Raw genomic sequence first — 24,513 nt, forward strand, 5'->3', positions numbered from 1 at the left:
TTTCAGTAAATGAAGAGAGGAAGAATGTTCTCTATTTGTAGATATCCTTTAATATCCACCAAACAAGAATCTGCTAAATAACAGGAATATGAAATGTGTATGGATTTCTTTGAATTTTAAAAAGTACGTGCCTAGGCAATGTCATGTTATTTAAATTATGTTCATGAAAATCATGTTTGAACTTCTCAGTATTTACTGCATCAAAACTGAAATTGTTATCTCATGTACCCAAAACACTTTTTCCAGAAATTCAGTGGCTGTTGAGGCTTGGAACCTGATCTTCGAAAGCAATCTGATGGTGGCTGTTTGATTAACATGAATTCCTTTTATAGCTATAGATATGCTGTTTGAACTGTTTCTTATCTTCATTGAGAAGCGTGAAAGACACCTTTAGATCTGAATCCTTTGACAGAATTTCTGATACAAAAGATGAAATCTTGTCAGGAGAACTGTGAAGACTTTGCTTACATGATGAACTTAATATCCTGATGTGTTCCTACTTACACAACTGGATGCAATGACATTAATGTGTTTCTTTGGTCTTGAAACAGGCTGATAAATGCATTCCAAAGCTGAATGAAGGTGATCAGATAGTATTAATTAATGGCCGAGATATCTCAGAGCACACACATGACCAGGTGGTCATGTTCATAAAAGCCAGCAGAGAATCTCACACAAGAGAGCTTGCACTTTTGGTCAGACGGAAAGGTAACTGGGCTAATTTTATTCACTTCTAATGTTTTTGAGACTGTTGCTCTTATGCTTGACATTATACCCTCTTCTGTTTACACAAATGAGTTCTCAATGCACTTGAAGTAGGTCTGTGCTAAAAAGTAGGTCTGGCCACTTTCGAATGAGTAGTACAAATACTTTAAACTATATAGGTTTTTACCACTGCAATAAAGAATCTATCAAGTTAGAAATTTTTCTTATTTTTTAAGTCTAAACATTTATGAGAACAAATAGTCCCTTGAAAAAGTTTTTTTGGTGGTTTGGGGTGCTGGGAGTTTTTTGTAGATAAAGCGTAATTTCCCAAATCCCCAATTGCAGGTTTACAAATCTCATGGGCTGTTCCCCAGCACAATTATACGATGAAACAAGTAGAATAAGCTGTTCCCCACCTCAGTCTTACAACAGACATTTTATGACAATACTGAGAAAAGGCTGTGCTGCCTGCTTGCTAAACTAATGCCAGCAAAGAGGAGACATTCTTTGAAATATGCAACCTTAAGCCTGTATATTTAAAATATGGGTAACTCCTCCACCTTGGCTTTGTTTTCTATATTTAAACACATGTAGATACCAAGAGCTTTCAGATACTGTGAAACTCCTAGTTTATTATTTACTTTCCTTAAGACCTATGGTAAGACGTTGAACACGCTATTATGGAAGGGCTTTGCATGGAGTTTCTGATTACATTAAGACTTAAAAATCTGAAGGCATTATGCATCACTTGGAAACAGGAGGGAATGAAACTGCCTAAATGATATCTACTTCCGTAACATTGACTTTATTTAAAGCTTCTTGTGTTTCTAGGAAGATGGATGGGCTCTTGATCTTGTTTTCCCTGTTGTAGGCCTTTCCACTGGCTTTATGCAACATTTAGTCTTCCCTTAAGTCTTCTAGTCCCCTTCCTACTTGCAGATAAGAGAAGTCTGCTTTTATCTAAAGATAACCTGTGGCCCCACGCCAGTCATTTCTATAGGCATGTGTATGAACAGCTTCCCATTTTCTCAAGTTTGGCAGGTATGAAGTGTTCTGATATTGCAGAGAATAACCACAGCTGAGCATGTTTGGTGATACGATATGATTCATAGAGACAGAACTGCTATGCAGATTGCTTCATTAATGTTCGTCATGTTCTTCAATATCTTATTAAGGAACGTCATAGAAAACAGACTATTTTTTTTAAAGTTTATTTAGTTAGTTTCTTCAATGTTAGCATAAAAAATTGCAAAAGATAATTCAGTTGCTTCTCTAATGGCAAGAGAGTACTATACAAGAATTTTTGCATTCATTTTGCTATTGGAGGTCCAAACTTATACAAGTTTCTTGTAGAGATATTCCATTAATTATACTCTAAACTTTTTTAGGCAAAACTCCATTGTTTTTTTACCATGGTGGATGCTGTGATTCATTAGTCTATTTAGCAGTTCATTCTGTAAGACAAGATGGCAAAAGCTCCTTGTGCTTTTTCTTTGTCTTCATAGAGAGGCATTTTGAGTTTCTCTTTCCGAAAGGTCATAAGGACATTTTGCTCCTAGCAATTTCTACAGTAATATAGTGCAAAAAGAAATGCAATTAAATGTGTTACTATTTACTTTCCTGAGGCTTTGGAAACTTTGTTGTTTTTTCAAGCTTGTAAATTTTTATATCTGTTACAAACACATTAATGCTGCATGCAATGGATTTTAATTGTCTACACATCTTTCAGTAGTTAAACAGTTTGTGGAATCCAAATCAGAAGATGAAGCTGATTCCCACAATCTCCCAGAATCTATTCTTCCTGTCTGTTCTGAATATGGTGGTGATACACTGGAGGAGTCTATGGAACAGCTAAGAAGAGGGCTAGAAAGTGGGACTGTCCTTATTCAGTTTGAGGTAGGTAATACTCAATTCTCAAATGTCATTAATATACACCAATAGCTGTAATCAGCAAGTAATGTAGGGGTTTAATTAATTGCAAATTTCATTGTTCCTCTTCAGTCCTGTCTCAAGGGAGCAACATTTTTACTTGCCCATCAGTTTCACCCTTCACTACTTACAACAAGGAAGAACGAGTTATCAGTTGTACACAAAATATCATCTGCTGAGAAAAATGTATTTGAATTAACGTGTTTCTAGCTCAAGTACCTAAAGCTCACTAAATTAATATTTTTTCCTTAGTTATTTTATTCAGTAGAGTAGTGGGGTTTTCACAGAGGTCAGTCTTGTACTTTGTTTCTTTTTCTATGTTCTTCAATGTGTTAACAAAGAATGTCATAGAAAACTGACTAATAACATGTTTTTATAATTTATTATATTAATTCTTTAATTGTTAGTATAAGAAATTACAAAAGAAAATTCATCTGCTTCTCTAATGGCAAGGGAGTACAGTGTATGTATGTTTGTGCTTGTTTTGCTCTAGTGGATTCAAACATTTATAGTAACTCTGGAGAAACCCTAGTTATTATGATTTATAAAATTGACATTGAGTTCGGGAGTAACCATTTCTGTCACTGAAAATTTCTGGAACAGCAAAAAAATTTTTCCCCATTTTGATATTTTTTCCTTCACTCTTTTTCAAATGCTGTCAAATTTAATGGTAGGGGCTGAAGAGTTCTGAAATTGGTAATTTTATAACCACTTTTTTTAATGAAATTTGCTTTGTTTCCAAGATTTCTGAGAATTAAATTTCCCCTTTTCTTAAGAAATTGTAGACTATGGTTCATAGCTGCTTTCCAAAATCCACAGCACTGGATACAATCCATCAGTTGCAATGAGTGCTGGCTATTGAAACAGTAACTCAAAATACATGAACTGACCTTTCAGTACTTTCTTAATTGTCAAATTTTTTGACTAAATTTGTGCACAATTTCCTGTAATAATCTTCATAGGATATTTGCTCCTTTATGACTTTTTTTCCTGTCAGCATTTATAAAAGGATATTACAGAAAAAGTTCAAAATGTTTTTGAAATATAATAAATCTAGGGTACAGCTTAGTGGCCTTGTTTCTTTGAGTTCATTGTTTCATGATCAGAGACAATTGCAGTGGCACCTCATCAACCTTGGTGACTCTCAAACTCTCCATTCACTTCAGTAAAATAGTAAATAATTAGCCAGTAGACTATGAATAATAAAGTTTTCCCAGAATATCTTCCTCCATTTAATCAGAATTTAACAAGTCTGTCAATAGCAAATGACTGTTTGCCAGGCAACAATAATGAAGCTGGAGAATGATTACTTGACTTTAAATTATTCTTCCTTGTTTTCCAAAAAAAAGCAGAAATCACAACTTGGCTCTAGTAAAGTAAAGTGGAATTTGAGTTATAACTGATAGAAGCTGTTCCATTATATATATAATATATATAATATATATATATATAATATTATATATTATATATATTATCAAGGTTTTTTTTATGTTATATAAATTGAAAAATTACATAAGCTGTGATACAGACTCTTAGAATTCAGTAAATCTTCCAATAGAATAAGCTTTTTTTGCGTTGTTTCTTTTCTCTCAATTAAAGTAGCTTTCTATTTATTTAATTCCATTTTATGTATGGAACCATATTCAGAATCTTCATTAAACTTGTAAAATATAATGTGCTCTGTAGTAAGTGTTCAGTGAGGTACATACAGCCAGGTTAGTAACTCAATTGTAAGTTGCTGTTACATGTATTTAATACAGAAAAGCCGTAATTGTATAATTACATTGCTTAATTCTTTTTTGTTGTTGTTTTCCCCCCTCTGTACCTTTTGTTGTCTGATATGATGCACTTAGAATGATAAATCATTAAGTCTGGGAAAGAACTCTAAGATTATAAAGCCCAACCATTAACCTTGCACCAACCTTAAAATTTGATTTACACTCCTATGCCCACATTCACTCCAGATAAAGTTTGCAACAGAGCAGATGGCCCAAAAGAAACAGTGTCACAGGTTAAGAGATTGTGGTACGTTGAAGTGTTGTTTTTTTCAGGTACTTAAGGATTGAATAGGTTAGGTTTAGTCCAGAGAATAAAAATTTGTCTGAAATTTTTGTATTACAATTATTCCATAAAATATTGTCCTGCAACTACTTTTTTTTTCTTCTGATATCTTTCATTGCTCACTTGTTTCACCCTCAACTACTATTTTCCTTCCAGTTCATGGTTTTATAAGAAAAAAGCAAACCTGCAGGCAAACAGTATATTTCAATGACTCTCATGTTTCCTTTTTTTTTTTCTGTCCTAGAAATTCTTCTGGATATCATGATGAGATATTTCAAGATTAGAAATTCTTGTCATGTTAAATGCAAAAATCTCTCAAATGAATTTTGCAGAAAGATAGGAAAAATATTAAAGAAAAACATTATTTTTTTCAGTCTATATATTTTCATGTGAGTGTATTTAATTTGTGTATAACATAATCAGATCCCTCAAAACTGTATGATTTTTCATTCTTTTTTGCAGCAACTTTATAGAAAGAAACCAGGTTTGGCTGTTACATGTGCAAAGGTACCTCAGAATATGGACAAGAATAGATACAAAGATGTTCTACCTTGTGAGTCTAAAGTACAGTTCCTGCCTATTTTGCTTTATCCTTTATATGGTAGCTATTAAAACTGTTGTATGGAACTTATTGATTGAAGATTTCATTATATAATTGAAGTCATATAGTTTTTCATTTTATGTTCTAAAATGTAATGTATTCTGATTTGTATTCTGCTGTTTGCGTCTCTGCAATTCCTCAATTGTTTTTTAACTTAATAGAAGGGAAACATGCCCATTAATTGCTAATTTTATTCCCTCTTTTTTTTGTGTGTGTGTCTGTGTGTGCAGATGATGCCACAAGGATAATATTGCGAGGAGATGAAGATTACATTAATGCAAATTACGTGAATGTAAGTCATACAGAGACCTGCTCGCTCTCTGTATTACTAACGCAGATTGAATTTGGCTTTTTTGAGGAAAAAGGATATTTTCTTTTATATTTTGGGGATTTGCAAATGTAAAAGATGTAAAGTTTCATAGTGTAAAAGATGAAGTGTCTCTTGTGAAACAAGTAGCCATCCTAATACAAAGTAAATGCAACCATGTGGTTGGTATAAACTTTGATATGTGCAGAGTCTTTAACCAGTAAAAATTGTTTTACCTTTCCATAGGCTTCAAATGCTGAGGTTGTATCCTTAAAATTGAGCACTTTTCCCTCTAGAGACACTTATGGCATACCAGCTATGCTATGAAGGAATACAGAAGACAAATCAGGGCCATAATTGCCATAATTAATCAAGTGTAGACTGGGGGTTAGGGAAAAGAGGGGAAAACATCTATATATTTGTGTCAGATCCATAAGTTAAGCACCTAAATCAGAGTTGATTCTTCACTTACCGTGTTTGGTATCAGGCAATAAACAGCTTTTGCTAGCATACCTTTGGTGTATATGCCCTGCCATACTTCCTTTCTAGGTATTAAAGAAAATCTGGAAAGCTTTGCAGTTTCAAATTTTTAAATACATTGTCACTAATAATCTTCTATTTATGGTTCAGCATGAAGGACTGTAGAATCTTTACATCTGTTTTAAATTAATGATTTAAAATTTTTTCACATAACAAAGTGTGATCTTGATTGTCTTATTACTTATTACTTGCTGCATTAGTCTTCCCTCAAAATTTTCTGTTTGAATGAAATGCTGAGTTAAAATAGTACTTGAGCAATGAGAACAAGATTTACATAGAACTTTTCTTCCACTCTATAGATGGAAATTCCTTCTGTGGGCATTGTGAACAGATACATTGCTACTCAGGGGCCTCTTCCACACACATGTGCACACTTTTGGCAAGTAGTCTGGGATCACAAATTGTCACTGATCATCATGTTAACAACTCTTACTGAACGAGGACGGGTAAGTGTCCAGGCTCTTTATATGCTGAAGAAATATACTGTACTTTTGAACATTTTTTCCATTGTTATGATTAAATAACCCTAAAATAGGCCGACTTATTCCATTGAATCATTTTTCTGACAGCCAGACTTTCTGAATTACTTAGGAAGAGATTGTCTGCAACTTGCTTTTTGTTTTGCTGCTTTGTAAACAAACCAGCTGTCTGATAAACACAAATCACTGCATTCACTCTGTTATGCTGAACAGACAGGTACTACATGTTGTTATTTTTCCCCCTGAGTACTGGGCTCCATGTGGCAGTTGCTCTCCAAGCCATTCAGCAGATGTCTGGAAGCATTGAGCAGGCTGAGCAAACCTTGTAGTCTGGTTTTAAAAAAGAGTCTGCCATCATACTATTTACTAGTAGTGGTCAGAGTTTAACCTGCTTATTTTTATTTACATTTTAAGTTCTTTCCTAGAATCGCTCTGATAATTCTGGCATGCCATTACTTTTGGAATAGTACAGTGAAAATCTGGTGTATTGTTTTGTACTTTGATCTAGCATATCCTTTGTAGTTTTAAAGATTAAGTGTTTTAGATTAAATGTAAAGGTAGTTTGAAGTTTTAGAAACCAAAAGCTGAACAGTTGGGTTTTATAAGAGGTAGATAAGGTAGTGAAGCTCTTGTATGCCTACACTGTAACCTTTATCTATCTTTCCTATGTGATCTATCCTACACTATGAAATTTATCTGGCATCTCAGTCAAAATCTAGTGTTTTTAGAAAGCAAGGCAGTGAATATTGAAGGTCCTAAAAAGCATGAAGATTGAGATGTAAGGAAGGACAGTTAATTAGCCATCAGATTTTACTCATGATCAGGTTATGTAGCTGTTCGTGGAAACAGACATTGAACATCGTCTGACACAAAAATGCTCCCTTCATCTTTTGACTGTATTGCAATCAAAATAGCTTGCTGCTTTCATTTCCTTGTGTTGAGTAGAAACACATATTAGTAATAGTCTGTAGTTTGCCCAGTCAGTTGGAAACTTCAAGGTAATTGTTGATTGCTTCTAATCATCCTGCTGGTACCTTTACACACTAGACACTTTTTCTGAGTTGTGTTTAATTTCAGAAATTATTTACATTTGCCCAGTTTGTGGGTGAACTTTCAGGAATAGAGAAAAATGTATATTCTTGTCAAGACTATCCCTACTGGCAATGCCAAACCTTTTTGCAATCCCTAGAGGTTTTACACTCCAGCCTGTTTCTTTCCAGTGATCTTAAGATTTGTATTATAGAATTTTATTTTTTGCTGCACAGTAATGGTACTTTTTTAGAAATGGATACATTATTTTGGCTTAAATTTGAAAAGGAAAGTATTTCAGCTGAACTACCACAGTAAAAATTTCAGGCATAATGGTTATAATTTGGATTTCAAACCACTGAAAATTGAGTTTATTAAAGGTAGAATTAAGAAATTTTAACATTTCAAAATTTCCAGCTCTTGCTAGTCTGTAACAGTTTAAAAGTTGCAGACAAAAACATCTTTGAACTTCACAGAGTTACAGTGTCACATCAGTTAAGTTTTGATTATTTCTATAGGCGGAGATTCCACAGCCTCATAGGGTTTCTTGTTTCTGTACTTGACCATCCTCATGGAAATTTTTTGCCAACATCTAATCAGAATTTCCCTTTTTGCATCTTTTTTTCAGTTACCTCTTGTCCTTTCATTGTTCCCTTTCAAGAAATATGTGGCTCTGCTTTTGCTATAAACTGTTATTAGATGGCTAAAGATAGTTGTAAGTTTACCCTCTATACTTCTCTTCTTACGATGAAATGAATCCATCTTTCTCCTCCTACCTTATGGCTTGAGAAGTCATTTTAGCAACTGCAGATGAGCACCAGACAAAGCATCATGCCTCTAAATACCTGAATATTTATTACAAATCACTAAAACAGATATTTATGGAGACTTTAGCCTATTTTGTTCTGTTATTTTCCAATTTGGATGCAAAAATCTTGCCAGCAAACCAGAACTGATTTTATATTGCTCCTTGAGTTCCCTGAACCACAGCATAGGATGGAATGCTGGAAACAGAAGTGCTTGTATACTGTCTTGACATGTGCTTAATTCTCCTTACAGACCAAATGTCACCAGTATTGGCCTGATCCACCAGATGTAATGGAATATGGCAGCTTTCGTGTCAGATGCCACTCTGAAGACTGTACGATTGCTTATGTTGTTAGAGAAATGGTGATTACACATGTTGAGGTAAATGTCTCTTATCTCTAATTATCCCCAAGCAAGCTGAATGAATACAGGTAGAGATAGGTAGATAAAGACTCTGATAACATATATCTCTGTGTGTGAATATGCACATGTGTGTATATAGACACACACAGTTTTTAAAAAAGAATATTTGTATATTATATAAATCAAGATAGTACGATTATTTCTTTAGAGCTTCACAAACATACTTTTTGAAGTTCTATAATACATGATGCTGTACAGATATTGTAATAACCTTCATAAAGAAATTTAGTGCTTTTCTTTAAACAGTTTTGCAATCACTGGATTCACAAGTAGTTTAATTTATAATGTGAGGTTTTTTTTCTGAGTAACCGTGCTCTTTCAGGGATGAAATATGGGTCACTTGGTTAATGGTATATGCAGCTAGAATGGCTAATTAAGAAGTGAAACATAAAAATGTTGTTTTGAGAGAAGATAATCTCACCAGTTCCTTTCCATTATCTTTAGTCAAATTTTAAAAAAGAGAAAAAAATCCATATATATTTCAATTGAAATGTGCTCAATTTATGTAAGATACATATATTCCATAGCTCCTAATACTTTATGCTAATGTCAGAGTTGGAAAGCAAAGAAAAGGTTAAACACATGCATATTCTCTCGTGTTGTCAAATGTGTGTGCAGGTCACATCTAGACTTCCCACAACCTGAGTTATAGGGGATGAAGTCTGACTTTTGTTTCTAAATTGTCCTGGATTTCTTATGTTTCCTCTCCTCATCTCTTTTCCAAAATTCTACAGCCACAGGTATTCTCTAAAAAGATGAAGGGTTTATACTTTCCTAAGATATGTAAGAAATGACTATATACTGACCAAAGAGTAATTTACAGTTCCATTATTAGTATGTCTTTTAAACTTCTGTATAGTTTAGTAGCTTTTATAGTTACCAGGATTGCTAGTAGTCAAAAAAAGAAGAAATATCTGGTTTAAAATATAACATGTAATCAATGTTCTTACAGCAAGATGACCAATCCTTTAGTCTCATACATTTGTAACTGAATCTGTCACTTGGCAGCCCATCCAAATTTGTTTTAATGTAATTAAGATTTCCTTTGTAGTCATAAAGTGAGATGTCAGATGTCAGTACTTAAAGGTCTTTCAGTTGAGATAGAGTGTTTCAGTTTCTAGCTGTGAGAAACCACGTAGTCAGGGAGCAGCATGATATTTCTTTCTGTATTTTGGCCAATTAATCTGTAAATTATAAACTTGAATGTCAGCACAGAAGAAATTAAGCTCATAAAAGTAGTACTGCAAGTAAATATGCACAAACTTTTAGTCCCTGTCACTCAAATTATTTATTTTTAACCTTTCTAAGCCTCATGAAATAAAGAAAGGATTAATTTCCTGCCTTTTCAAGACCAAGATTGAAAGCTGTACTGTAGGAAAATAAAAGGAGAGCAAAAAAAGCACTAAGTTTGGGGTTTTTTGAGGTTGATTAGGGTTGGGGGTTTTTTGTTGGTTTTTTTTTTTTAAAGCTTCAGAACACTTTGGGGATCAGAACAAACAGACAAAAGGAAAGAAATTGTGTAGTGTGAGTGCAGAGTTATCACACAGTTCACTGTTTTGTAAAACAAAATATGAATTTCTTTTTAATCATTGAAAAAAATAGCATGAGGAGCCTAAAACAAACTTTTTTTCAGTTTCCTTTAAGAGAAATGCCTTGCAACATTAAATCTCATCAGTTTCATTCAATTATGTTTTGAAGAAAACTTTTCTGCTACTTTCCCTTCTTGAAACAAGCATTTGTTCTTGATTTCACTTAAGTGTGAGTAGAACCCAGCCATAGAACTTAACGAGGCTGTGGAGATAATACTTGCTGAACCATGTAACTCACATTACTTTGAAAGACTGTAATTTTTCACGGTTTTGGTTTATTTGTTTTGGTTTTTATTCTCCCGCACTTTATGTTAGTTGTTGCCACAACTTGTTTGTTGTTTTCAAACTGCCCTGTCATTCTTTCACCTGATAAATTTTACTAAGTAAACAAGAGGCTGAAGAGCAGTGCTGCAGAAAGGAGCCTGGGGGTCCTGGTCGATGGCAGATTGAATCTGAGTCAGCAGTGCCCTGGCAGCCAGGAGGACCAACCGTGTCCTGGGGGGCATCAGGCAAAACATCTCCAGCCGGTTGAGAGAGGGGATTGCCCCACTCTGCTCTGCACTGGTGCGGCCTCAGCTGGAGTTCTGTGTGCAGTTTTGGGCACCAAAATAGAAAAATGACATTAAACTACTATAGAGCATCCAAGAAAGGGCCATAAGGATTGTGAAGGGTCTTGAGGGGAAGCCATACAAAGAGTGGCTGAGGTCACTTGTTTTTTTCAACCTGGAGAAGAGGAGACTGAGGGGAGACCTCATTGCAGACTTCGGCATCCTCATGTGAGGGGAAGTGGAGGGGTAGACACCAATCTCTTCTCTGTAGTGACCAGTGACAGGAAACAGCATGAATCTGAGTCAAGGGAGGTTTAAGTGAGGTATTAGAAAATGGTTCTTCACCCAGAGGGTGGTCAAGCACAGGAACAGGCTCCCTAGGGAAGTGGTCACAACACGATGATTGTCTGAGTTCAAGAAGCATTTGGACAATTCTCTCAGGTACATGGTGTGATTCTTGGGGTGTCCTGCACTGGACCAGGAGTTGGACTCGATGATCCTGATGGGTCCCTTCCAGCTCAGTATATTCTATGATTCTATGAAATTATTCAAAGAAAAAGAATAAATTTCAAGATGTTTAAAAATTGATTGAATTTCATCCATGAAAGACAAGTTATATGATTGCTATAATGAATGAGTGTGAGAGCCATGACAGAGTACTTACATCTTATAAACAACCCAGGTCAAGTTAATTAAAGCAATTCCTTGTGTCATAATATGGATTTTTTTAACATGATTGTGCAGGCAGTGACAGTGCAAATAGAGGGATTTGGAGTGATAAGCTTCTTTTTCATTTAAAAGCTATCACTTTCCGTGGAAATAATGGAGGGTATTATTTGAAGAGGAAGAAATGGATGCAGCAATTCAAACAAACTGAAGATTAAGCATAAATTCATTTCACTAAGGAAGAATGTTATAGTTTGCTGAAGGGAGGAGGTAAAATTGTAAGATGAAGAATGACTGATATCTTCCTGTTTATGAATGACCAGCATGTAGGCTTTCTAATGACTGTGTTAAGTTGATATTCAATGAAACAAAGGCAGCAATGTAAGTAGTATACTGCTAGCACTTTCTGCTATAAACAGCTCAAAATAGAATCTCTAATTTTTTATACATCTTAATTGTTTGGATTGAGGCTTTCCACAGCTTTGTCTTCTTTGCCAGATACATGTCATACAACAGTTCATGGGGGGAAAAGTTGAGTTTGCTTATGTTAGGGGTTCTTAGATTGGTTCATTGAAACTTTTGCTTCTGCATTTAAACAAGACCTTGTATTTTTTTTTTTCCCAAGTAAATCTATATAAATCTATATAAATCTATATAAATTTTACCATGTCATAAATGTCTTGAACAAACCCATTACACTGTACAGTTTCTCTGAAAAGTGTCTGCACTGGACATGTTCTGTTCTGTCAAATACCTGTGGTAGAAGAAAGCAAGTTGATTTTGAGTTATAAAGAGCCAAAGAACAAAATTAAGTTACAAGTATTATGGCAAGTGTGTACAGAAGCATTATGATGTGTGAACGGTGGTCCAAAGAAATGCCAAATGCCACTTGCCATATGATCTACTCTTCAGAAACTGGGCTTTAACCCTGATCACTGAGACTCAGCTTTCAAGTTATATTTGTGAAGCTCACTGGCGAAGACCCTACCTTTTACTGCTTACAAGATAATAAGACCATTTCAAAATTAATTTTGTTCTACATTGTGATTTTTTTTCCTCATTATTGAAAATTATATTATAACCTATACCAAAAAGGACAATAACTAAAATGGTGACATGCAAAATCAATTGTTTGGATTTTAAGAAAAGTGAAAATTAAGCTTGACATTTCAAGCCTAAATTTCCTTCTTTCTATATGAGTATTATCATTCTAAGTACTGTGTATTTTTTTTCTGAAGAACATGCAATTCTTTTATTAATGAGGGAGAGTCTGTCATTTTAGAATGAAATGAAGAAGTTTAGCTTTTGTGTAATTATAATAAGCAAGGCTGCAACCTGCAGAAGGATGGAGAATGCATATTTTTGTTGCAATCCCAATGACAGACTTGTGAGAAAAGATCATGTGTCTTTATGCTGTGTTTCTGAGCAAAATCTAAGATGTTAGCTTAACTACAATGAATCTGGTTTTGCAGTTAGATGTCTTGAATTTGCCCAGGAGGGGTTGGTACAAGTACATAATTTTCTGGTGGTTTTTTGTTAAACAATTTTTCTGTAGTGACAACAACTATTATAAGAAGGACGATAACAAACAACTTGGTATAAATATGATGTCTTAGACCTCTGTAGCCGCTTGCTAATTAAATGTGGATTATTGCCATGAAGCATCTAAATGTTGGCCAAATGGCTGATGTGAAACTGGCCAAATGACATAATCCTGAAATGTCACTGGAGTCTGTTAAGTTGTTTGGACTAATTTTTTTGAATCATAATTTTTAAGCTGATTTGTGGAAATACCAAATACATAAATTCCATTGAAAGTCCATGCAAATGCAAAAAACATTAAATAATTTTGGAACAAGAAGGTGTATAAGATTAAGTTAGGCAAAAATAGCAGCCAAGTCATGAGCAGCTCTTGCTGTCTCACTTTGTGTAAGTTTAGACTCATAAAACTGGACTAACAAAACCAGATTAGATAAATTATACATCTATCAGACATTAAGATGCTAGAATAATGACTGTCACTGAAAACGTCAGTGCAAAAAGAATTGTGGAAAAGCCTTAAAAGGAGTTTCACAGAATGATGGTTTGATGAGCAACACGAGTGTAACGAGAAGTTACCTCTTCTTTTCTATAGCTAGGTTTGTACAAAGAAGCAGGGTCTGGCAGAAATAGTGTGTTTAAAAATAAGTATTGTTAGCAAAACATGTAGAGTGGGGCTAACTATGAAACCAGTAACTACAATTTGGCATTTTTTTTCATGTATGAGTGCTAGATTTTAGTAAGTGTGATGGTCTTTTAATGTTAGTTATTTCCATGTGGGGTGTTATTTGGCTGACATTCTCTGAATTTAAAAGCTGACTTTCCTTGTGAATGTAAAGACTTGAAGATTTATTTTTTTTTTTAAAAAAAAGGCAAAAAAAGCCCACTAAAAATAGCTTTAAAAAAATCTGGACTTTGTCAGAGTACTGATTTGATATTTTCTGCTTGAGACAGAAAAGCTTAGACTTAGAAAAAGTTCTAACATATATGACTATAACTACTGTTTACAATAGGTTAATATGAAGTGTTTTAAAATACTTGTGCATTTTGAAAAGCGAGTGACATAACAGTCAAATGTTAACAATTTGGATCATCTCAGAAGAGCTCAACCAGAAGAATCAAAACTGATTGTATTAAAACACAAATAACTAGAAAACTACACTGAAGCTTGAGGCATACCTGGAATAATTAACAAACACCTCTGTTGGTCTCTATGGATGATTAGGGTCTGCAATAGAAAATTAGATGATTGCACCAAAAGCACCAGCTCTAGGGACCAAGTGCATGTTCTCAGAGTATATTCTCACTCTGAATAAGTCTTATATAACATGATTGTGTTACTTAATGTCGTGAACTATTTAAATAAATGCAACTCACTATATTTGAGTCTGTAATGATAAGTAGAAATTAAGTAGAAATTTCTTTTTTTTTTCTGAGCTTGTAAAATGACTTTTTGATGCTACAGATTACTATTAGTGGTTCTCAGGTGTGCCACTGGCACTTATCCATGCTGTATGACTTTAATTTCTTGAAGCACATGGAAGGCAACTGGATACTCACTCTTGGATAGTTTTAGAATGAATCAAGGATGCTGTAATTCAAATGTCTCTGATTTAAGAGAATGAGCTCAAACAGTTACGTGTAATTGCTGCGTTATTTCTCTTTAGAAGAGGTTCTGATTAAGCATGCACAGATTTCGAAAGGAGAACTTTTTAATTACATTTTCTTGACATGTTTATGTATTTTTTTGTAATCTTGGCATTTCAGAAAAACGTGAATTGTAATCATTGGTCAGGATCAACTGTTCCTACTCAGCAAAGCTGAGTAGCAAAAGGCCATGCTTTTTCCTGCAGAGGTCCTGGTCATTCTGGATCTTGTGATAACCTGGGTGATAGATCCCAATGCAATTCATATTACAGGGAGTTTGGTTATTAATGTTAGATTATGTTGTCCCCTTGGGCCTTATGCTGGACCTTTTAATTGTGATTGCTCAGGCTGTGCCTCCAAGGGCCAAAGTATCATTTATCTTTTGGTCCCTGGAGGCAATTATAAATTTCTGCAATTGCTTTAACTGGAATTGCATTTCCTAAGACTCTACTTAGTAGGCAATAGTTATTCTATCTTTTGTGTTCTACTAGCCTGCTCCCTGGTAGTAGAACCGCTTCCTCAAGCAGAAGAGGAAAGCAAGCAGTTGAAGGCATTCTATATTTCAGCAGCTATGCACTAAGGAGAAAAAGAAAGAAACCTTTTGAAGTCACCAGCATCACAAAGAGCATTCTTTTATAGACTAATCTAGTGATAAAGGAGATGTCAGTAGGGTGTCAAATGTTAAGTGTGGTAATGGACATAAATAACATGCAGGTCTAACTATTGCAAAATGTGTGTAAGAAATAAAGGAACATGAAGGTTTGTCTCAGCTTGTAAAGAGCAAGATCCTCATTGCAGCAGAGCTCAGGAGCATCTTAAGTTTTTTCCTTCCTACCCTAAGTATTAATTACATCTGTAATGTATCAGTTGAGCTCAATCTGCATGCAAAGATGATTGAGTGGTTTCATAATCAAAGTTAACAAAAAGCTAAACTGAAAGAACTTCTCTAAAACTGTTTTTATTTTGAGGTATAATTGAACCAAAAAGAACTCTTTGTGCAACAGAATCTTTTAACTAATTATATTGCTTCCATACAGAAAAGTATCCTTCTGTGGATCATACAGAAGTCATTCCTATATGTAAAATGAGCATGTATGAATGATATATGTTTTCTGACAGAAACCAGATTTAGCAAACATTACAGACAACTTTATTATAGCTGAATCTGTAAGTATGCACAGACATATTTACAACAGATTGTGTAGCCCCAAACCTCTGTTATTTTTATACTGATCTCAATAGTTCTTCTGCTGTTCTCTGTTGTTTCTTTCAACCTATTCTGAACTATTATATAGTACTATTATGCTTATGCCTTGTTTCATTTTACCTCAGGATTTCAAAGTACAATAGGTCAATAATCAATAAATCCAAAAAATTAAAATCTGTTTAGATCACGGAAGTTAAGCTTGATATCTCATTTATTTAGAAAATGTTATGCATCATATATGCTTTCTGATAATGACGTCTTCATACTTCATGCGGAGTTTTAAAATGACAAACATTTTCTACATCTACCTCTTATTGCACCTGCAGAATACTTTGACTATGAAAAATGTGACTTTTATCTAGTAAACGTGAATACAGCAGTCCTAACACTGGACATTTTCTGAAAACTTTACTGTATTTTAGACAGAACAACAACACACCGTCACCCATCTCCAGTATGTAGCTTGGCCTGATCATGGCGTTCCTGATGACTCCATGGACTTCTTGGAGTTTGTGACCTGTATGAGGCCAAAGAGAGTAAAGAATGAGCCAGTTCTTGTTCACTGCAGGTACTTGTGTTTTAAAATTCTAATTATAGATCTGCTTCAACCTTAGAATAAGCATTTCATGTGAAACGTCTGTCTCCAAGACGGGAGATTCCTTGAATTAGATGAAAATCTTAAATTGTGCAATACAAGTGTTCACTGCTGAAGAGAGAAACTGATGTTATATGTAAACGATGAGTTTCCTTTGTCTCCCTTTCTCCTGCAACCTTTTGGTGAAATGGCTTAGTCACGTAATTATCACAGAGCTGATAAATCTGCAGTGTGATTTGTTCTCCGTTTTTTATCCTCTACCACTGTCATAACCTCATTTTGAACAGCACTGCAAAGGCTTTTTTGCTGCTGTTCAATTGCCTCTCATAAAAACAGTCAATTATAACTTACCTTTTTTTAAAGTCAAAAATACCAAACCAATACATTTAGATTTTTAAGCAGTTATAATTTTTTAAAAATGCATTTACTTTAAGTAAGGTTTTAGTTTTATTTATATTAAAAGATATTTTCTTTTTAGTAATTGCCAGAAAATATTACTGAATTTGCTGTAAAAATAAACTTTGCACTCTGTTTAAATTTTACTAAGGTCTTTCTGTAATTCCTGAAGTTGTTTAGCAACCTAGTATTAAGACTATGATATGAATCTGGTGCATTGCAAAAACCCAATTTTATAGACTATTTTCCTGTTACATTTCACAGTGCAGGAATCGGTCGTACTGGTGTATTGGTCACTATGGAAACAGCCATGTGTTTAATTGAAAGGAACCAACCTGTTTATCCACTGGATATTGTAAGAAAAATGCGAGACCAACGAGCTATGATGGTGCAAACATCAGTAAGTGATGGAAAGGAAGCCTGATTTTCTGTATATACTGCACTTGTCAAGGTTTAAAACAGATACAAAAATTTTTTAGATATAGGAGTCTCGTATGAGTCTTCAGTTGCCATTATATTTCAAACTTCATAAATTCAGCACAAGGTAGCACACTGGCATAGGCTGCTTTGCTATGATGTATGTATTTAAAACACAGCTTGTAGCCTGAGGTGTCAGGTGTGCCCTGGGCAGCTGCTGCAAATGACCCATTATTAACAGTCCATCAGAAATTACATAGAGGATGTAGAATACACAGTTTTGGTTATACCCATAGTGATAAACTGATCCAGGTCCCTGTAACTAAGACACATGGTTTGAAGAGAGGAAATGGCTTCTCAACAGGTCACTTTGAGTAGAAATTCTATAAGAACAATATTTATTTACTTTTTTCATTTTGCCACTACCCAGTTTGGAAAAACAAAGGGCAAGTTGGGTAGTATCAGTAACTGAAATATGAAAGTAGACAGTGATATTAAGATGAAAGTGGTTCAAAGAAAACTTGAGATCATTAAGGCAATTTTGTGTCAGCTTTGGAAATGAATATATTTGAAGTTAGAGACTAAGACTGAAGGATGAGAGACTGTTCTTTCTTGGGGACAGATTGGATGACAAGAATACTAAGTGTGGGTTATCTTGGAGAGCTAAATGTCCTATGAGAGATGGAAGTAAGGGGGGTTAGACCCACAAAGACAACAGTTAAATTGGACATTTCTGTCTCTAATGTTCAAAAGAAAATGCCTTGGTTTCCGTTTGATCAAGGAAAAAGTAAATTATGAAGAAAAATTCTGTTCATTAACAGGTTAATGACTGCAGGAGCTAGCATTGTGATTGCCTAGACAGGAAGAAAAAGGGGTGTAAAGGCATCAGGATTTATAGTTGCCTGTGTAACATTATAGTGCTCAGTGAGCAGAGTTTGTTCGTGCATGCTGCTGGGACTCTTTCCATTGCAGTATGAGTGCACTCTCTGGAAGAGTGTCAGGACTGTGTGGTTGAGAAGGGATTTGTTTGAAGGGTCCCCTGCCTGTTCCTCTCAGAAGTGGAAGCTGAGATAATGACAAAGGTTGTCATCAAATGAAGTTTAAGGAAGCTGAATGTTGACTTCTGGACTTGCACCTATCTACACCCCTCAGTTTCTAAAACTATCTGAGCAACTTCGGGCTTAGTCTAGAAGTGGTGCTCTTTTTGAAAATCAGATATGAGAACCTGAAGTAAGCTTCAGCTTGTTGGGAAGACCGAGTCCCTTTTGTTACAACAGAAATCAACAAGAATTGTTCTTGCACTCCACACTTTGACATAACTGAAGAATACAAGGAATAGCAATAAATATACTGACAATCAGACCCCCTGTGTGGAAAATGAATACCTAAAATAGGATTCTTTACCTTGCTTGCTGTGTGTCACACAGTTCGCTGTCAGCACAATCAGGAGAGGGATGATCTGTAGCAGCAATACTGTGAAACTAAATTCACTTGTTATTTCCAAAGTAGGCAGGTACTGTTGTGAAAAGCCAATGAGCAAAATTGTCATACTGTGCTGTAAATGAGACACAGAAGCAAGCACTCAGCTGTGGGAAAACAAACTACCAAAGAGCTACATGTTAATATTTCAATCTATCCTGGGTGCTCTATGGCATTCCCATGCTTGCGTTCTAGCTAGCCCCACTCATGTTTGCTCATATTTGATATTCAGCTTAGGGCTTCTGGGAGGAGACATTAGAGATGATTCAGTTGTAATATAGAGATTGTTCAGTTTTAATAGCCTTGCCTGAAGCATGTTCAGCTGCCCTGTGGGGATTGTGTGTGTGCTCCAATTCTAAGATGATACACTTTGCCAGATGCATGTTGTGAGTTAATACCAGACAGGGCATATTTGGTAAGAATGGACCCATCAGAGCTATTAACTGGTCAGTTTAGTGTCTGTTTTTAGTCATGTAAAAACTGTAGTTTCTCAAAAACCAATACTTTGGTTACCAGGAACAGCAAAACAGAAGTTTCAACCAAAATTATAAAGCTACAACGAAATTGGTATAACACTATGGCCTTTCACTGAAAAAAAGAAAAATTAGCCATTATGCTCCATTAAAAAGAAATTAGAAAAAACTAAACAATACAGAAAACAGAGCTTTAGGATGCGCATAATAAAACTAGCTACCAGCTGACTGAGCAGGAAGAATACATGCAACAGATAAGAGAAAACAAAATAAGTAGTCAGAGACTGAGTCAGAGTAAGCAATGCTGAAGTGCTCATTCTTTTATTTGTTCAGTAATTCGATCCCACAAGTTAGCAGAAGTATTGAACAGAGAACTAAATATCACACCTGACTTGTTCAAGCAGTAGAAATATGGAAATTACTATAACGATGAAGAGAAAAGTCAAGGTAATTAAGAAATAAAGACAAAAGAACAGAGTGATATTGAAGGTGGGAGTAATTGACTGAAAGGTTAAAAGAAAAGGCAGGAAAATTGAGATGCAGAAATCTCATTTCCACCTCCCAGTTTCCCTTAAGTTTTTCTGTATCTAAGGGAAAATGTTTTACAGTTTATGGACAAGAATAACATTCCTAACTGCTGGTATTTACGTGCACTCTAAGGTCCTTCACAGTCCAAATATTACCTTTGAGCCCTGCCCTTTGGGAGATAATGGGGGAATGTTTCCAGATGTTTATGAAGAGTTGATGGGAGCTGACAGTACAAGGGCAGCTGGGAGAACAGTTCAAATATGGAAAAAGGGATTTAAAAAATGTAAGCTGTGCTTCTCTGAGTATGACATGGAGTTGGAGGAAGATGTTCATTTGGAGGTTTTGTCAATGGTACTTTCAGAGAAGAGGGAAGGATGCTGTCAATCTTTGCAAGTTCTTTTAAATTTCAATCATCTTGCATTCTCAGGATTATGTTAGTCATAGAGATTTTTTCAGTCTATGTGGATTTTTAGTCCTATTGATAATGTCTCCTTGTATCACTTTTCAGAAAGAGGCTTGCAGGGTAATTGATTTTAACAGGTAGTTACATCACAAGGTGATGAAAGGAATAGTCTTTGTAATAGAATGCAGAAAAGAAACACTAATTTGTGAAGACTTTATAAGATCTAATTGAGATCAAAATGTTGGGTGATAAAAAAATTAATGTGCCTGCTACTCTTCAAAGCTATTTATTTGAAAGGTTTTGATCCCCTTCAGTTACAAAAGGAGATATGTGGTCTGATCAAAAATTGAAAATGAAGTGACTCCTTTTTCTGCAGTAGTGTGGTTTGGGAAAAAAGGTAGTTTTTAGTTAGGTAGTTGCATCTATATATCCTATATGGTAACTTTAAATGTGATTTTGGTCATGTAACTTAGATGTGCCAGTAACATGGAACTGTAAGATTGGCAAGCTCAGAATACTCATAGTAATCAGATAACCGGAAAAAAAAAGATAGAAAAAAAGATGAGATATGTAAGGAATGTAAATAACTAATTAAACTAGCTATTATTTAACTAGTTAGCAAAATCATATAAATATGTGTAGGTTTTACAAATAAATCCTATTCCCTGAAAATTAATCATGAATGCTTTTAATACTGGGGGCTGTGTTTTCCTCGGTGCATGATTTTTAATGCTTGTTCTTCAAGGAAGAGTAAATGTTACCTTTGTTTATTGTGAACACAGCCAGAGGAGTAGGATTTTCTCCTCCCATCTTTGTATTTCCTCTCCTGTCATTGTCCAGGAAAAAAGGAAGCCATGGGACTGTTAGTCCTATTCAATACTATGATCTGGTCAGGAGTTTACCTGAACATCCATAAATGTTTTTCTGTTTTCTTTGTTTTACAGAGTCAATACAAATTTGTTTGTGAAGCTATTCTTCGTGTTTACAAAGAAGGATTGGTTCGACCACTGGATTCCAGTTAGCACAGCAGTGAAGAATGAATTCTTTTTTTCACCTAAAAAAGACTGCTCCTTAAGTAAAGAAAGGGCTCATTTCTCAAAGCAACTAGAATGGACTAGAAGCCCATGAAAAGACGTATGAGCACATTTGAACTGTGGCACTTTAAATTTCTCAAGAAGATTGCTAAATCATGTACAGTGTAACAAAGTCACATAGATAAATATATGACAGTAATTGTGTGTAATATGCTTTATTCACATAGACAACCAGAAACAATCATGGAAACCTTAATACATATCTTTTACTGCCTTAAAACACCCTTCACTTTGGAAGTTACAAAATTCCTTGTATTTAATTTGAAATAGCAAAAAGAAAACTCATAGTATTGAAATGATTCAGCTTAAGAAGGTATTTTAATATATTTGTATTGTATGAAAGTTCATTGAAGGTGAATATATGTAATTTCCTTGTTGGGATACTAAATATTCAAGGAAATTCAGCCTTGACTACTAAAAGGATGACGAAGAGCTTTAAAGGCTAATGCATAACTACTGTACATTAAGAGCTGGAGAAATTTAGTATTCATTTACCATAAATCTATTAGTGAGTTTGCCAGCTGTTATAATATGCTTAGAAATCACATCTACTGTATGTGATGTGAAAATAATGCTGCATTTAGGCATTTATGCAAATGGTACAGTCTACATCTTCTGTTGATCAATTTTAATTGCAACTTGCCCTTGTAACAGTGACCTACTTCTTACAGTTTTAGTTATTGTACTCCTTTTGTTCTGTTTCTGCTGTCCATCTACTTTATACTTGTTTTTCAGTCATGTGGACTGAAAACATTGTAACTTAAAATGAGTTATAAATCTCTGTCATGTTTGTTTCCATGTATATTTATGAGTTCTCAGATGTAAATGTGGATTGATGCTGCACACAAGTACTAGACTTTTGACTTACTGTATATGCAAAGTAGTCTAATCCAATACTGGAAGAAAAATTACTACTGAACCCATCAAATATGTTGCTGCTATTTCAAGGTGTGAAGCTTACAAGGGCACAGGTGTTGCTAGTGTTCAGACGGTGATAAAATGATGACTTGCTGCCCTCCAGCAAAAATGCTCTTATCCAGTGGAACACAGCTCCCTTTTGCAAGAGTTCTGCAGATTTACTGTGTTTCTTGCTTATGCAGAAATGCAGCTAAATTCACATGAAGATTTATGTGGAAAGAGAGAACATATTTGTATATCGATGAATAATTCACCCTAAGGTACACTGGTCTCTATTTCATTTCAGGTGGGAGAATTAGACTTTCTGAACAATATAACCACATTTGTATGATGTTAATTTATTTTGTGTGTGCTTTTTGATTACCCTGAGATAGTTCTTAACTTTTTAATAGTGTTTAAAAATTATTCTAAGGGACTGTTTAAAACTCTGTTATTTAAAAGATTAGTCCTAAGTAAGGAAAAATTTTTATGGGGCATATTAGCCAGATGTTTATATGTGTATAAAAGAGAAAATGAAATAATTTTTGAGAGATATATATGCACACACATATTCAGATATATTTTAGAATTATGGTTTGTATTATGGATATTATCATTTGTATCTGGAGTTTCATTATAGAAACTATCACAACTGTACAGTATGCATCTCTCATGTTACCAAAGGTTATGTTTTTTTTCCCCAGGAGATAACTAAAAACTGAATGTAGGATGTGCTAAATTACTGACTCTTGTCTTCTGTAGGCTTGGATCTTTCTCTGAGATTGCATTATTAGTTGTAGCTAAAGAAAATACCTGGTTACTATTGATCAAAAGTTTTAGTTGCAACACCCAGGGTAATTGGCAACATGGAAACCACCTTGGCTTTGTTAGGTTGAAGGCTGAATAGGTTTGTGGTCATTCTTATATACTGCATTCCAAATTTTACTTTGAATGAAGTTTTTGTAGTATTTTGGATCATTGTCCTCTTGCTTGATTAGGCATAGATTAGGAGGCAAAAGACCGTACCTCTGGTTCACTTTTATCTTGCTAAACTGCATCAGATCGCTCAATCTATCTGTGTGACCAAATGTAAAATGATACTGGACATGCACATATAGCTCGGGAAGCTTCTTTGAAAAATGCATGTGGAAAAGCTTTGCACAAGTGCAGGCCACTTGCTGCTGTTAGAATATTGAGCAGTGAGAAAACCTAGTGGATCTTTCCCAGGAAAGGAGTAGTGGGCAGTAAAGAATATATAGTCTCCTGGATGGTTAACAAAAGCCTCCTTTTTGTTATGTGTGTGCCTGTCTGTTAAAACATTTGTTTGTTTGTTTTCTTTTTTTCATGTTTTGTTGTGCCCAGGTCTCAGAGTCATCCCTTGCAGTTGGCATGACTTGCATTTAATAGTTTGTCAAGAAGTGAAAAAGGCAAAAAAATAAATTGCAAAAAATATCTAGAGCATCTTGTGACATCCATTTCTTTCATGGAAGTATTTACGGTATATTTGTGTTCAAGGTTATTGCTATATTCCTATTGTTATTTATGTTTCTTCATGTTGAATATGTACTTACCAAAGCACTGTAAATTTATTCCTTATTTAACTCCAGTCTCAAAATATATGGTATAGGCTTGACTTACGTTAGCATGTGTGTGTTTAAATGATGATGGTCATAGTGTGACAACAAATGCTGCTTTTGTTGGGTTTGGTAATACCATTGGTGAGTTTTTACTTGGATTTTAATAATTATTTGAAATTGCTAGCCATGGAGAGACTACTCAAAGCTATAAAAATAGTAATCTCTGTAAGACTTTTTTTTTTTTTGAATGTTAGAGGAAATATTAACTACACAAATATCTTGTACATTGTGTCCATCTTTATTTCAGTCTTGCTGGGTTTTGCACATGTACCTATAGGGTCCATAGGGGAGAATGAAGGGGTTTTGTCTTCTCTCTGTAGTGTGTAATGACTTTGCACTTAATGAAGTATGCCTTAGATCTGATCTTGCAATGAAAGCATAATTATGAAAACATCTTCTTAATGCCAGCTTTTGTTTCCACAAGAATTAAGAAATTAAAAAGACATACATTTCATTGATCATTCTGGGGTTTTTTTGTAGGAGTTAAAACTCCTAACACAAAGTTTTTAACTGTCAA

General features: G+C 34.7%; 1 protein-coding gene across 4 annotated transcripts in view; it reads left to right on the forward strand.

Annotated features, from left to right (window-relative positions):
- The window catches only part of PTPN3 (protein tyrosine phosphatase non-receptor type 3), a 91,019-nt gene extending 66,848 nt beyond the window's left edge, over positions 1 to 24,171 (forward strand). For 3 of the 4 annotated variants that reach the window (XM_018070138.2, XM_018070139.2, XM_018070141.2), the window contains 9 exons: positions 552 to 708; positions 2,435 to 2,601; positions 5,158 to 5,248; positions 5,527 to 5,588; positions 6,443 to 6,589; positions 8,711 to 8,839; positions 16,500 to 16,645; positions 17,333 to 17,468; positions 21,313 to 24,171. In XM_018070138.2, coding sequence (XP_017925627.1) covers positions 552 to 708; positions 2,435 to 2,601; positions 5,158 to 5,248; positions 5,527 to 5,588; positions 6,443 to 6,589; positions 8,711 to 8,839; positions 16,500 to 16,645; positions 17,333 to 17,468; positions 21,313 to 21,390 — 1,113 coding nt within the window. In that variant the 3' untranslated portion in view covers positions 21,391 to 24,171. The remainder of the gene's footprint in view (positions 1 to 551; positions 709 to 2,434; positions 2,602 to 5,157; positions 5,249 to 5,526; positions 5,589 to 6,442; positions 6,590 to 8,710; positions 8,840 to 16,499; positions 16,646 to 17,332; positions 17,469 to 21,312) is intronic. The other variant, XM_018070140.2, reaches the window with a different exon arrangement.
- Positions 24,172 to 24,513: the final 342 nt, after the last annotated feature.

This window comes from Manacus vitellinus, unplaced genomic scaffold (genome assembly GCF_001715985.3).
Source record: "Manacus vitellinus isolate BGI_N305 unplaced genomic scaffold, ASM171598v3 scaffold_17_pilon, whole genome shotgun sequence".
Taxonomy (NCBI): domain Eukaryota; kingdom Metazoa; phylum Chordata; class Aves; order Passeriformes; family Pipridae; genus Manacus; species Manacus vitellinus.